The 16,492-nt window shown below is 44.3% G+C and overlaps 1 protein-coding gene across 1 annotated transcript in view; it reads right to left on the reverse strand.

The window, feature by feature from the left end:
• Eepd1 (endonuclease/exonuclease/phosphatase family domain containing 1) overlaps positions 1-16,492 on the reverse strand; it is a 110,642-nt gene that overhangs the window by 36,615 nt on the left and 57,535 nt on the right. Inside the window, exon 3 of the mRNA XM_052188790.1 lies at positions 8,873-8,924. Within this exon, the coding sequence (XP_052044750.1) occupies positions 8,873-8,924 (52 nt within the window). The remainder of the gene's footprint in view (positions 1-8,872; positions 8,925-16,492) is intronic.

Genomic DNA, 16,492 nt, shown 5'->3' on the forward strand with positions numbered 1-16,492 from the left:
CATGGAGTTTCCATGTGACTCTTAAAAGATACTACTTATCTAGAAAAGGAGTCAGCAAACAGCAAACAAAAAGCCAACTGGTAGATAACTTGGGGTCTGCCAGATAGACTATCTCTATTACAGCCCCTGGACTCTGTCCTTGTGGCATGAGAGCAGCCACAGGCACCAAGTGAAATGGGTGGGTATCCCTGTTCCCAAGGGTACTTCACAGAGAAGAGCCAGAGGCCAGATTTAAGCCACCAATTGATAACAGGCTGCTGTGGTCTACCAGGACCCATTGTGTACAGGATGCAGGGCCATTTAGAAGGTCTGTTCCATCTCTGTACCACCCCACCCTGCAGAGACCACGGAGTCCTTCCTCATCTCTCCTTCCTCCTGTCCCTCCCACTAGCTGCCAAAGAGGCACCAAAATGTTCAGTCCAGGAATATTGCCTCAATGATAAAGGAAAAGAAGAACTTCCTTAATTACATGTTTCCTATATTTCCTGGATACAATAAGAACACTATGTTAGGGTCCCTCTCCTAGCAACCTGCTTTTTCTGATTTGTTTTGAGATTTTTTTCCCCCGTTTCACTATTGTAAGTAAATAACAATACTTAAACACTTAAATACTTAAATGTGTAACAGCTAATGGTTGTCCTCTTGTCTGCTACAGTGTGAGCTTCTTGAGGTAGGAAAAGGAAAATGTCCTATTCACAGATGTGGACATCTGCTAGCACAGTGTCTAATAGGAGATGGGGCTCAGTAAATATCAGCTTAAGGAACAAATATATATTAACACATGGTTGTTGTCAAAGCTAGTGGAAGCCTAGTCTTCTTTTTGGTAGAAAGTATATCACATTCCTACCAGGCTAAATAGTTCCCCATTTATGGTAGTCGCATACCCATGCCTGAAGCAGATCTACCACAGTCCTTTCTAAAAGCTAGCCTATCTCTACAACACTGATAGTCTTCCAACTGTTCACCATTGCAAAGTATTAGCAATGTGTTTGTTATCCATCCTCATGGACTGTTCCGATAGGAGTCATACCTAGGAACGGGCCCTAGTTAAAGGGTAGGGGCACCTCTGAGGCTAATGAAGCCCATCATGTGTTTGAGGGCCAGCCTCATACCATCTGCCTCCTCTCTCCCCCGCCCCAGTAATGACCAGCATGCTGTTTCTAGCAACCTCAACTTTATACACTGGTTTTAAAACTTTGTTAATTTGACCAATTTAAAATAACTTCTCATTCTGTATATGCTTACTTTAGATACCTAATAAAGCTAAAGAGATTTTTAAAAGCTTCCTATAGGGAAATGGCAAGACACTGTGAGACCCTCAGTATGTGTGCGGTATCTTGTAGCGATATCAAAACATCAGGAGAAATCACATCTTTGCTCCCACTCTTTTGCTGCTCCTTGGGATTAAAGCCAGACCTTATGCATGTTATAGGCAAGTAGCCTACCACAGAGTTACAACCCCAGCACCACCTCCTTTAAAGACTGTGGGAGCCTGGCCCACAATTCACCAAGATACTCCAATGCCCAGCAATGAGGTTTGTGGGTAGACCCCAGGGTGCAGTCTGGAAAGTGGAGCTGCCTGAAAGTTCTAAGCTGCAGCAAGCCTCCGTCGGGAGTCAGACTCCGCTCAGGAGACTGTAACCTCCGATGGGAGATCCATTTCTGTTCACTGGTCCTTTTAAAGTGGCCAGCTTCCTGCCAGGCAAAGAATGACAATGAGATTAATTATGACCACACACAGCTCTGCTCAACACAGTGAGAAAACAAACAACCTTCATAGGCCGTGAATACCAACCACTCAACATGACCTTCACATTAAGCTCCAACTAATGAGGAACACTCGAGAGAGGGAGGATAAGACAGAAGATCCAAAGGATCTCACGCTGATATTTTAAAAGGACATGTTTTCCAGAAAGTATTTTAAAGTATATTAACCCAAATGCAAGGTCTACTCCATGTACTTCATTATTCTATATATTCTTTACAGTTCTGTGACCATCTGGATATGGAAACCAGGACACTAGGTGGAAAGGTCCTTTGCCTGACCAACAAACCAGCTATATCCTGGGAGAGAGGGGTACCTCAATAGCCTTGGCCTCGGTGTACTTTCAAAAATGCATAGGGTTAGTTTACATACTTTGAAAAGTCTCCCTCTGTTGAAACATTGTGATTCTACGCAGACCATTCAAGGGTAAAGTTTTATAACTTTACCATCTTTGGTATAAAGTACAGCTCAAAAGCTAGCGAAGCAGCCGCTGCACTCAGGCAAGCTAAATTAACTGTAAACCCAGATCACAACAGAAGCCACTATCTATGTGCATTTCAAACACGACCCCCAATTACTGTCAGGAGCCTAGCTTGCACCCTCGGCTTAGTCATCCACATCTATATAAAAACTGTTTGCCTCCTGTTCCTTCTGAAGATCTCTGGGGAACTATTCTCTTCTAATTCCAACGCTGCTTAGCACTAGGTTCCGGCTGGAAGAATAACTACTGTGTTAAGTTTAATTTTCCTAACCCCAGGCTTCCTGGTGAAATGAATATACGATTGTCACACAGAGAAAACACCAAAGCAGGGCTTAGAGATCATTTGTTCCACCTACCAAAAATCCAGACAAAGCGTTGCAATTCAAAGTCCATATTTTAAGAGAACCATTTCATGGCGGCGGCAGTGTTGGCAGTGTTGGCAGTGTTGGCGGCCGCAGCAGCAGGGAGGAACACCAGGCATCTTGCTGCCCAGGTTCAGCAAATGGAGGCGGGGGGGGGGGGGGGGGGGGGGCGCGGCGCTATGGTTTTCCCTTTAACATCTTCTAATGGCAGTGACAAAGCTCAACTTGAGCTTCTTGAAAGACAAAGGGACAGCAAGGCTGCTATGGATGGTGAATGTGACAATGACAGGAACTCACTGACAGCGTAGGGTAGACACTGGCACACAGGCATTTACTAAGATAGGATCTCTTTTGCTGCACACATCATTCCTTTTAGTTCTCACAAAATCCCAGTAATGGAGTTACAATTGTAACCCCGCATGCTGCGGTGGGTAGAGGGGCGCACTAAGATTGTGGGTAACTTCCCAGGAGGTATCTCAGTGGTAACAACCAAGCTGGATTCAACCTGTCTATGCCCTTGGAGCTCAGCACTAGAGAGCAGAGTGTGGCATCATATCAGATCAGCTGACCTGGGATTGATGAATGAGTGACAGACAGCCTGAGGCACTGGGGACAGACCAGGTGACAGTTGTGAGCCGGGTGGCCTGGGAGGCTGTGCTCACAGGGGGGCATTGATCACAGAAGGGTCAGTTCATGGCTGCCCTCTGTGCTGGCAGGGTGAAGGTGATCTCTAGCCAGAATGGCTGGCCACACTATTGTCTGCAGCCTTGCAGGAAGCTCTTAGAAAGGATCATTGAGGGAAAAAAATCTTTCTAAATTAGGCTGTAACAATATTTTTATTTCCTTTCATGTAATGCCATATTTAAACTCATTAGGTGAGTCTGTTTTTAAATCCTAGGAAACAAGTCTTAGTGACTTGAGTTCAGAAAAACAAAAGGTCCTACTCTCAAAGCAAAAAACACAGGCGGGCAGTTGATAAGCACGGTTCTTATTCTTCTTGGGAGCTAAACATTGGGTGGCATGAAATTCACACACACACACACACACACACACACACACATACACACACAAACACAGACACACAAACATAAACACTGTTCAGAAAAATGGCACAGGCCTTGATACTTACATATATTAGATACCATCATCATGGTTCTAATAATATATTTTTAATAAGAAGTCCATGGAGACAAGTCTAACTTTGGGTTAGCAGAGAAGACTTAGTGGGTTATTAATGACTTAGCAGATACATTAGGTTTAGAAAAAAAGATTGGCAGAAAAGTTCTTTATGTGTATTTCCCACAATTTTTTTTATTTATTCATTCATTCATTCATTCATTTATTATTGTTCCATAAGGCTTTGTCTGGGCTTTTTCTTAACCTTACAAGGTTTTTGAGTATTATTTTTCTTGTATTGAAAAAGAGATTCTTCTCTCATATAATTCATCCTGACCAAAGTTTCTCCTCCCTCCAGTCCTCCCAATTCTCTCTTATACCTCCCCTCTCCCCCAGATCCACTCCCAAACCTCCAAGAGATGACAGCCAAACACAACAAAACAATATACAATGAGACAAGGTGAAAGCCTCCATATCAAGGCCAAACAAAGCAACCCTAAAGAAGAAAGAGTCCCAAGAGCAGGCAAAAGAGTCAGAGACACACGACTCCCACTATTAGGAGTCTCACAGAAATAACAAGCCAATAGCCATCACATATGTGGATATTAACTGATAATCTGGGTGTTGTGGATATTCACTGATATTGTGGATATCAACTGATATTTTAGATACTGACTGATAATCTGGATAATGTGGACATTAACTGATAATGAAAATTATAATCAAGCCACAATCCACAGATTCAGCGATGTTGGGTAAGAGGGGGCTCTAGGAGATCACATAGATCTGCCCAGGAATGGGGAATAGAATAGAATCTACAAGTAGACTGGGTGTAGGTCGTGATGGTAGTGGAAGGTGTCAGGTGGGGAAGGGGTAGAGAGAGTGTGGGAAGAGGCAGTTGGAGTTGGGGAGCATTTGGGGGTATGGTATGGAAAGCTAGTGCAGTGGAAACTTCATGGATCTGTGAGGGTGAGCCTAGTGAGGATTCCCAGTACTGGAGGCTATGGTCATCTTTTGTAGCCAGCAAGGCTTCCAGTGGTAGGACGGAGTTGTATGTTGTTGGCTGAGGTGGTGATCCCATGGTGATCCCTAAACAATCCAGACTCATCCTACAGAGGGTCGGTCTCAAAAAACTGACAGTGGAGGCCACACTGCTGAGGACTACATCCACACAGCTCCCCGAACATAGAGAGACTGAGCCGATGCCTTCAAGGATCCTTCACCGCTACATTCTAGTCTCTTTAGCACAAAAAGGTGCTCACACACTATGGAAAGAGAAAACGGGACACTGACCCAGCCACGAAACCCTACAATCTGTCCTGTATGTAAGATGTGTTGGAACAATGGTGGTGCAGAACTTGTGGGAGTAGCCAACCAGATGTCTCATATAACTTGAGGTTCAGGCCAGGAGAGGGGTCTCATTCCCTATACTGTCTGCATGGCCAGGAACTAGAGACTGGAGAACCCAGACACCTAGGATAGGTGCTTTGTCCAGTCCCTGTCACAGTCATCCTCTGGCAGCAGATGGGGGCATCTAGAGACCCACAGCCAGACATCACGCTGGCAAAGCGTCTAAACTGGAGGTCCCTATCAGGTTTCCTCCCCTCAGAGATCTGGGAATCCTGCCAAAGAGTGTGAGGAAAGATTGTAGGGGTGAGAAGGGTCAAGGACACCAGGAGAACGTGGCACACTGAGGCAACTAAGCTCACAGACATAAAGCCTAGGGCCTGCACGGGTCTGCACCAGGACCCCTGCATAAATGTTAAGGCTAATAATATTTTTAAATAAAAACTAGATAAGAAAACTTAGATTGTTAATTTTATTGCTTGTCATTTATTTTTAAAATAATGGACAAATTGCTGTGTCTGATCTAGAAACTGGGCTTTTTGTAGTATTTGTTAAAAAGAAAAAAAGAAAAAGAAAAAAGAGAGAAAGAACCACTCAGAGCCACAATTTGTGAGGTGTTCCTAAGTTTCTTCCCCATCCATAACCCTAACTTGAGGCTGTGACATAGGCTTATAATATATGAGTTGCCATGGTCATAGCATCTATTCACAGTAATAAAACCCTAACTAAGACACCAGGCATGGTTGCTCCTGTCTGTGACTGCAGCACTATATAGCAAAGAGAGACAAATCCCAGGAGCCTGCTGGCTAACTGACCAGACGAGCAGAAATAGCAAGATTCTGATTCTGTGAGAGCATCTGTCTCAAAGCAGTAAGGCAGATAGCAAGAGACACAAGAGACAGTCCCCTCCCCAATTCTGCACTGGCTTCTAAGCAAGTATGTGTGCCTGCATACTCGTGTGCGTGCCACACCCAAGGAGAAATCTACAATTAGAATGATGGCGTCTGCCTTTTAGTTGCCCGCCGGATACACCTTCCAAAGAGCTTCACTGGACATAGAAGCACAATCTGTGCAATCTGATAGGTTTCTGACTATTACAGGCCAGGCAATAATCACTGTGGGGACAGTAAACAGCCCTCTCCCGAACAGTTCTTGGACTTTATGTACACTAGTCAGTCACCTGGACTCTCTGCAGGATGTGGTCCTCATGCAGTGGGTCTGAGCTAAGGGTCAAAGGTCTACATTCCTAATGAGCTTCCAGAGCTCCTGGCCCAGTGGCAATGTTAGATGGCAAAGCTCGGTTGACCAGGCACTTTTTTCAGTGGCTCTCTAACCTGACCAAGTGGAAGGAAAAATATGATTCATGAGGCTCTTCAGGGAACGTATCTTATTTCAACAAATCACTGAACCAATCTTATTACAAAAACACAACAACAACAAAGTATCAACCTAAGCAATATATCACGATTCACTCAACATATAACAACTAGATACCAAGTGCATAACCACTGGGCTGTTTCTGAGAATTTCTAAAACTGTGCACTATGTGCCTAGCATGCAGAAACCTCAACACTTGCAGAATGAATGGGCAAATGGGCAGACAACTGCACAGAAGAGAGAAGAGGAACTGCGAGATCTTGGCTCCCCATCGGTCTCTGCATGTACTACAATGGTCCTGTCCATTAAGACCGGATGATGCGAACCCACCATCAGGCTTACAGAAAGGGAAGACTTACAATGGCAGGAAGAGGAGGACAGCTGGAGATGGATGGGGATGAGGGAACAGTATATACAGAAGCTAACGTCTGGAGACCGCTGAGATGTCCAATGAGCACCTCTCTCTAGACAGCCCACTCAACTCTCTTCTAAAGCTTTGTGAATTGGGCATTATGACTTTCATGTTTTAGCTGCAAACCTGAGGCACAGAGGATGAGTAAGCTAAGATAATTCAAGGAGGAAGGAGAAGGCAGGTTTTGGAGCAGAGCCATCGAAGCCTGGTTCTCAGGGTGGCACAATGGCTCACTGGCTGGCAGCCAGCCACTGCAAGCTCAATACTACCTCTCTGACCCATTCTTCAAGCTTTGGTGCCCTGAAATAGCCTGGCTATGCAGCCTCTCTAAATTGGACAGTAACCACTTCAAAGGCATAACTGGTATCTTTGGTGCCTGTATTTTTATTACACTGATGCACTGCATGTGGAAGTGGTAGTAAGATTTTTTTCTAACTTTTTCAAAATCAAAAAGTAAAACACATAGGTTCAGTGAATACTACTACAGAGGAAAGTGGGGAGCCTTTTAATGTTTCAAAGACATATAAAGAAACCTCATATACCTACCTACACGGAAAGGTCAATAGTTTGTATTTTGCCTCATCTGCATATCCTCCCCCCTCCTTCCTTCACCCTGCCTCTCTCTTTCCCTCTCTCCTCCCCCCCTCCTTCTTTCTCTTCATTGTCTTGGGAATCTTCAATGAATGATAAGATGCATTCCTGCATTCCTTCCTGTGATTCCTAAGGACCAGGCCATTCTCTTACATGATCACAAAAAAAGCCATCCGCTTCTGGAAAAGTTACAGTTACTTTAGTACCATTATCTAATCTACCATCCACCCTCAAGGCTGTCATTTGTCCCATTGATAGCTTTTATAGTCATCATAGCATGTTTTAATAGCTGGATGTGTATGAAGAATTGGCATGAATAATTAAGACTTGATATGAGCAGAGTGCTTTCGCATCTAGAGAGCCATTTGGCTACATTAACTCATTTGCCTCACATCTTGCCATTCTAAGGTCCAGTGGAACCAGTGTCCTTGTCTCACCCCTCATGGAAAAGAGGCTGAGTGGAGTCTCAAAGATCAGGCCACTCCCTACCCTTCACAGCACTGTTTGATTCTGACTTTAAAGGCTTCCTTCATTATAGTATTTAGACACCCAGCACTGGTTCAAACATTTTATGTTCCTTAAACAAGTACCATTGAATGTTTATCTTCTAATGACTTACATTTATGTCAACCTACAGGTTATAATGCACATCTGCAGCTACCTTTGTAGGAAGAGCTCTGAGCTAGCCAAGGGGAATGTACTACAGGAGTACAATAGCATTTAGGGCCTGGCCTCCTCAGTGCCTGAGGAGCCTGCATTGCTAAACCCATTCCTCTTCAAGCCCAGAACCAGAATACACAAGTAAAAACTGATCAGTTCCAGTTGACTTGAACATGGCAAAATGCACCAGTATGTCTCCCATAGCACAGGTGTCGAGGTGATTTCCCAGTCTTTGGCAACAGTCTAACACACTGTAATAGCTAAACCACTAAAAGAACACTGTCACAGTCACATCTGTTAAACAGCATAGCCATTCTAGAAATGGACCTACAAGAGGTTCACACCTTCACTCTTTCACTGAGTTCATTTGCCTTGGGCTGGTTACCAAGTGTAGCTGGGCCTCGGTTCTTTATCTGTACATCCAGATGATTGAACATAAAACCGAGGAGAAGACAGCAAGCTTGAAGCCCGACAGTTGGGAGGCCTCCTTGCTCCTGCAGCTTAGAAGCTCAGGGAACTTCTTACAAAGTGTGCCCTGGTTTGTGACAAGCAAACCTCTGCTTTCCCAGAGCCTGGAAGGAACAGAGCAAGCTTGGGTCTGCAAGTGGAAAGGGAGTATGAGGACTGGGAGCTTTGACTGAAAGTCCGCATGGCTCACTGCCCGAGGAGAACACAAAAAAGCAGACTGCTTCTGCAGTAAGTGCTGCCCACAGTTAGGGAGCAGACGTCTCCCTGTGTAGCAGGAAAAACAAAATATTTACCTTTTCCAGGGCTTCTTTGTCAAGCAGCTCTTGCACAGCTAGAAGTTTGATGCTGTAAAAAAAATAAATAAAAAGTCATACTTAAAACAAGTCATTCCATGTCAGCAGACATCATCACATGGGTCCAAAAAGAAGAATGCAAAAATCTCAGCCCATGTCACCTCCTACCCGAAGGTGACTTTGTTTGATATAAACAGACTAAATATATTTAAAATGTTTCTAAACTCTAAAAGTAGCTTTACCACAAGATTAAGCACTTCTATTTTCAGTTGAAGTTGAAAGTCGGGACTTGAAAAGGAATCTGCACATCAGTGTTCATGATATTCCTCATAAACCAAAGATGGAAACAACTTGATTGTGCATCAGCAGATAGACAAGCACAAAGTGGTGTGTGTGTGTGTGTGTGTGTGTGTGTCTGTCTGTCTGTCTATGTGTGTATGTACATGTGTGTGTCTGTGTATGTGTACACATTTGTGTGTCTCTGTGTATGCATGTGCATCTATGTGTCTGTGTATCAGTGATTGTGTGTCAGTGGCTAAGGGTGTGTCTGTGTGTGTGCATGTGTGCATGTGTATATGTGTGTGTCTGTATGTATTTGTATGTATATACACGTGTGTGCATGTGTGTCTGTATCTGTGTGTGCCTGTATCTACACATGTCTCTATGTGTGTGTGCATGTGTGCACATTGTTGTATGTGCATATATGCATGTGTGTATGCATATGCTCATGTGTATATTATTCATTCTTAAAAAGAAAGATATTCTATTATATATACAATAGAGATCACAGATGCACCTTGAAATGTTCAGTGAAATAAGTCATAATAAAAAGACATACTAGGAGATTTCACTTACATGTGATAGCAAGAATAGCTAAGTTGATAAAGACAGAAAGAGGAGTGTTTCTTACCTGGGTCTGGGGGGTGCGGGGGATGGGGAGCTACTGTTTAACTGGAATGGCATGTCCTTGTAGGATGAAGGAAAGTTCTGGATTTGGATGGTGGTGGTGACACAGCACCGCAAATGTGCTTATGCCAGCAAATGTGTGCTTAACATTGGCTACCATGGTAACGCTTGTTATACACAGCTTGTTAGCACAAAGCATCCTTACAGTGACTAATGCCTGTTGCATGCAAAGAACCTGACTAAGTTCTGAGGAAGAAAGAAGTCAACAATTACTCCTGCTCAGCATCCATCTTTACTCACGATCTTTCTGTGACAATGAGCAAAGTGTAAACATCATATACTGCTCATTAGGCACTGGTGGCGCCTCACTGTGTGCATGAGAATGTATGAGGAGTTCCAGGCTGCTGAGAAGCCACGATGCGGTCAGAATATAAAGTGAACTGTCCTGAGTGGATGGATGAACAGAGATACTAAGGGGACCCTGGTTCCACAGACACCACAGACCTAACGACACCAAAATGACACCAAAATAGCCTTGCCGTGGGAGGACACCCAAAGATGCCAAGAGGAGTGGGCAATGTTACAGCTTCTAGTTAGGGCCTGGAGCCTTGTCTGAACTCAGCGACTGAGGTAATGGGATTCAGTAGTGGGACATTGTTGCTAAAATACATGCGTGCACGTTGAAGCATTGGAGAGTACAAGGGGAAATAGTCAAGAATGCAGGCAAGGCGTGGGCTATACTGAACAAACTAGGGACAGAAGCAGGAGAATTCAGACATGATTTGAGGAAGAGTCAGCTGTGGGACTGCATTGTAACACTCCTCCCCAAGGCTGATGCCCCTATCTATCATCATTTGTCATTGTAGTCTGCGTGTCACAGGTTGTGCAGAGCAGAGGTGAAAACCCTACTTGTCACACATAGCTGCCAACAGGGATAAAACTATTAAAGGCTCATTGTACCCTATAAACATCCTCACACTCTTGATACAACTAAACAAGTGTACCCTACCAAATGCAATGGCTTCTGTTACTAACAGATCCAGGAGAAGCAACTGGTGCCTTTGAGACCTATAATAAATCCACTACTATCTCCATCCACAATATGGGTGCTAACAAATAGACTGCCTCAGGCATTCTCTCCACTAGCCACTGACTTCTCTTCCAGCCTCCAGATTTGCGTCAGCTGTTCCTCAGACTTAAAGAGACTCTTTGGACTATCCCTAAGGAGCTTCTCTGGTCAACCACAGTGAAGAGTTTTTGTTTCCCTCAGGATACTTTACTACTCTTTTTAAAGTATTATTTGCTGTGGTGCTTCCATCTGTCTTCTCCTAACTACTGAAACACTTCAAGGCTGAGGGGCTCAAATGATTTTGCTCACAGTCACCCTTGCAACATCTACAATAGACATGTGTAGAACATTCAAGGAATATTTGCTAACTCCATGGCCCAAGAGGCCCGAGGCCCAAGTTACTTTGAAAACTCATACATTCCAGTCATGCCTCGGTTTCTCCACATGAAAAAAAAACAAAAAAATAAATAAACAACAACAACAACAACAAAAAACAATGCCTTAAAGGAAGTAACTCAACAAATTCACCCAGGACAAATGCCGCTAAACATAGTTGTACAACTGACTGTTGTTCATGAAATAGACCCTGTGGTGGCTCAAAGCCATCGTCCGTCCCTCTTCAGCACATTCTGACTGCCAGTGCACAAAGCTAAGATTCTAGCCATGTGGGCAGCAATTTATGTGCTAAGTTAGGAGTACCAGTCACAGCTCAAGTTACAAAAAGCTTAAATTGCTTCTGAAATAACTGCTGGGAAACATTCACTCCAGGGGGAGAGGCGTGTTGAAGAGCCTCCTGCTCTTGCCTGTTCGTGATCACAGGGTCTAGTGTCCAATAGCAGATACCAAGCTAGCCATGGAAGCCAAGAAGACACTGAACTCTTTTCCTCTCTATCTACAAAGATACTACATTCAACCTACTGAAAGGGAAAGCTCGGGAGGAAAAATGAAATTAAAATAACCTCCACCAATGCGAGCCTACTACTCCCCACTCTCTAGAACAGGGGTGGCATCCACACGGTTCCTCTCCAACCAGCCCTGTCCCTGCCACCTCTTGTCATAGAGCTTTCTTCCACTAAACCTAAACTAAACTTTAGAATCCTTTTTAACACCCTAGCAAGCCATAGCCAATCTACTAAAGAAGATAGCAAGCCCAAACCCACTTAACATCTGCTCTAAAACAAATAGCAGCCTTAGTGTCATTGGGAAAGTGCAGGGAAAAAAAGACATTCTCACTTTTAAAACCAAGACCCAAAATAGAAGGGCTTCTTCAATCCAGGGAGTGATGGCAATGAGCCCCTCAATCTAGACAGTCTGCACCCTAAAATAGGAGCAGGGTAAGTTAAGTGGCTGTTCTATAGCTTGATGCATGGGACCCTTCAGCAAGCCATGACTTTTTCTCCTGACACCTAGGGCTCTAAGTGTGTCCTCAGATGTCCCATTATATGCTATTCCTAATGTTGGGTGCTCCTCAAGTCTTAGATATTTTTACCAGTACTGACGATAGTCAATCTTCTAATACACCAGGTACACCCTGGGGAGCAATTTCATACATATCTAGGAGCAGCAAACCTATTTACCAAATCTTCCATTTGATACCATCTAACTTCCTACTCTGGAAGTGCATTTGCTATGTTGTTTCCAATTTCATCCCATCTTCCGTTCCTCTTTGCTTCTGCAACTTCACAAATAGACACAGAGGATCTACAGCTATAGAAACTACACCATGCTGGGGGTGGGTGGCCCATGTGGACACAATAATGTCACTGCCCCTGAGAGCTGGAAGGAACAAAGGTGCTGCCCATATGCTCTGGGGACAGGAACGTGTGATGTTTAGACTCTCCCATGTTCCGGTGTAGATCTGGACCTTGGAGCATGTTCTGTGGGAGGCCTGGTACCTAATCAGCATTCTCTGAGAGCAGCAGATCCCAGGCAGATGAACGTTGGCATGAACTCCTTCCTTTTGCTGTACTCCACTTAGAGAAGAGAGGGAAAGCACATCCGTCAGCTGCCAGCACTGATTTGACTCAGAATCGCAGTGGCAAGGTTTGAGGACAAGCGATACTTAGAAGCACCTAGAATACACACAGTTAAATTCTGCCACATAAGCCTGGAGGAGACAATGTGCTGGAGGGCACTGTCATTTTTACAAGAGTGACAGCTGCCACAGTGAGGTCTCTAAGAGGACCAGGAGAGGCTGTGGGGAGAGCGTACTCACCCACGATGAAGAAAAGTACCACCATATCAGAAGAAAGCCAGAGGCCAGCTGTAATCTGTGTGGCTCAGAGCCATGAACTCAGCAGACCTCAGTAGCTCCTGAGGGTATGGACAAGAACAGTCTGGAGGTCTTTTTTATCTAGCTTTTTTTTTTTGAGAATTTCATACAGGAGTAGTGTATTTACATCATTTCTACCCTTCCCTCCTCCTCCTCCAACTCCTTCCAAACCCCTCAATTCTCTTTCAGACTCATGGACTCTTCTTTATTATTGTTTTATACACACACACACACACATTCACACACGTGTACATATAAATACAGGATGAGTTCATTGAGTGTTGCTCATATGTATATGTGTTTAGGGTTGATCACTTGGGGTTGGAATATCTATTGAGAGTGAAGACTGATTCTCTCAGCAGCCATTAATTTCCTGAAGCACTCCATCTAGGGGTGATATATTGTGAGATCTCTGCCCCCCAATGCATGACAATCGGTGTTAGCATTGCATTGTTCTTGTTTAAGTTTTGCAGAGATTTCACGGGCACAGCTTCCTATCCCTCATATCTGACACTATCTTGCAGCAGACACTCTGGTTCTCTAGATCTTACACTCTTTATGCCCCCTCTGCAACAATGCTCCCTAAGCCTGAAGTGTAAAGGTTGCATAAGGGTTATAACACTCTTGAAGGTAAAACTCCCAACTCTAGAGACAGGTAAATGTTTATAGAGATTATACTCTAGTAAAAGGAACACTTACAAACCATAGTGCATGGGATGGAATGGCATGTGATAAATCCATGAGTGTCATAGGATGACACGTGTATCATCACATGAACAAAACACTTAATCCTGTTTTACATACAAGGCACTACTGGGAGACACTGAGAAGCAAGAGTAAACTTTGCCTTAAAGCACTTACATCTGATGAACGGATAATGGCATCCACCACTTGGTGAGCACCTTCGGGGATCACATGTGTTACACCTTCAGGGATTACATGAGGCCCACTAGAAGGATACCAGACAAAGCTAGGAGGCTCCTTCTGTTGCTGTTTTATTTGAAACAGAATCTCATTATGTAACCTAAGCTGGCTTGAATTCATGATTCTCCTGCCACAGCCTCCTGAGTATACAGCATCTCAGCGGAGATTTTTTTTTTTTTTTTTTTGAATGAACTATGAGAAATGGTTGGGTATGAGAAACGAAGAGAAATCCCACCTCAATGTTAAAGCTGGGAACTGGAGGGAACATGTCATTAGGGATAACAGTGGAGATGGAGACCAGTGGCTTACATCTGACACTTAGGTCTTAGGGCCTTCATATGCAGTATGAGAGAGACAGTAGCTGACTATACCTCAGCAAGTTCTGGTGTCTAGACCTGGACAATAGGATAGAGAGATGGTGTCAAAAAAAGGAAATTTTCTCAGGAGGCTAAACACAAGAAAACAGGCAACAGCAGATGCTCTAAGCCATAACTATTTTTATATTAATTTCTTTTGTGTGTATGTGTGTGTCTGTACACATACGTGTGCACTAGAGTGTGTCTGTGTGCACCATATGTGCATACGGGAGCCCAAGGAGGTCTGAAGAGGTGTCAGGTCCCCTGGAACTAAAGTTACAGGCAGTTATGAGTTTCAGTTTCGGAGCTGGGAATGAAACCCAGGTCCTGTGCAAGGGCAGTAAGCAACCTTAACTAGTGAGCCATCTCTCCAGGCTCCTAAGTCATAGCCAATAAGAGACAGAAAAAATTCAGTATGGCGCTACACAGTGTTGATAAAAATCTGAGCATCTGGGAGGACAGGACAAGAGGAATGCTGTCTCTGGGCCAGCTGGTGCTACACAGTAAGATAATGAGTTCTAAGATGCCAGTGTGGGCTACAACATGGGAACTAGTCAAAACAACACCCAAACAAACAAACACAAAAAAACAAAAAACTTTTTGAGAGCAGGAGGACTTCTAGGAAGATGGTAGGAAGATCTAGAGCCTAAAGCCAATTCCACACTTCGGAGGACAATGGCTGATACCCAGAGAAAGAATGACCCCAGGGGTGGTGGATAGCAAAGTCAGTGGATCAGAAGTAGACAGGAGGTGAAAAGGAGAAATTGTGAGGTTAAAATCTAGGCAAAAGATATTTCTCTCTTCTCACAAAGCTGGCCTTGTGCAAGATTAGAGCTCAGGGCTCTGTGTTTGGTTGGCACCCCTGCTGGCCCCCTGCTCCCAAGCTGGGAAACCCTGTCTGCTCTCCATCCCTTAACCCCACCTCTATAGAGAAAACTCAGAGCTCACCACTTACCTAGTCATTTCAGGCAACCCATGCAAGACTGCTCGCCCAGGGGTTCGGTTTTTGACCATATATGGGCACAATCCCAGCTCTGAGCTAACACATCATCACCTCTCACTAACACCTATAAAACCCCTTGCCTTAGAATGGGTATACAATGTCCCTGGCCTTGTTCCTTGGGACCCATGAACCCACCCAGGAGCAGTGTCTAAGAAACCTGCCTTTATTTGTTTCTGGTATAGTCTGGCCTATATTGTGTCAATGGAAAACCTATTACTCTGTACATTCTTTTGTGCTTATTTTGAATTTTTTCATTTGTTTTATTTTGTTTTGTTGTTGTTATTCTTTGATTTGTTTTTAGGTAGGATTTTACTCTGTAGCCTAAGATACGTTATTCTGTGTCGTCTCATACTTATTTGTGGCAATCATCATGCCTCAGCCTCCCAAGTACTGGATGACAAGAGTCAGCCCCATGATCAGCCCCATCCTTAATTAATCCTATCAGTTTTGTTCAAAGTGTGTGATCACCATTTGTATGTTACAGCAGAATACAAAGGCTCCGGAGAGTTCCAAAGAGAACCCAGGGCAGCTTTGTATTATAATACAACACTTTCACAATCTCCTCTACAACGAAAAAGAAGAGTGTGAAGACTCTTCAGGAGCCCATGCCAAACCCTATGGAGATCCTGGGAAGGCAGACTGTTATGCCAGGAAATCTGCCATGTTAACTCCAGGAACCTGGAGGAGCACAAGCCGTGTCTCCAGCAAAAGAGAGCAGCAGGAAGCTCCGAGCAAAGGCAAGAGAAGGAAGGCAGTGAAGGTGTAACCACAGCCCAGCATGGTGGCCACAGGCCAGGACCGCTCTGTTCAATGTCCCTGTATAGTACTTAGGAAGTTGAACAAAATCAAGGCCAGGAATGGGGTCAACCCAGCTGCTCAAACATTTCCCCCTCCTCCTTCAGAAGGCTGTGCATGAACAAGGTCATGAAGAAAGCTCCTTGGTGGTCTCCAGTTTTCAGAAGAGGTCATGAATATCACAGGCAGGCTTGTTCTCCCTAATGTTTAAATTTCCCCCACTACTGGGAAACAGGGGTGTCAGCCTCTGCCATGCGGTGGCTTCTCTGAGGGAAGGCCCAGGACCTGCTTTCCT

This window comes from Apodemus sylvaticus, chromosome 7 (assembly GCF_947179515.1).
Source record: "Apodemus sylvaticus chromosome 7, mApoSyl1.1, whole genome shotgun sequence".
In the NCBI taxonomy this organism is placed as follows: domain Eukaryota; kingdom Metazoa; phylum Chordata; class Mammalia; order Rodentia; family Muridae; genus Apodemus; species Apodemus sylvaticus.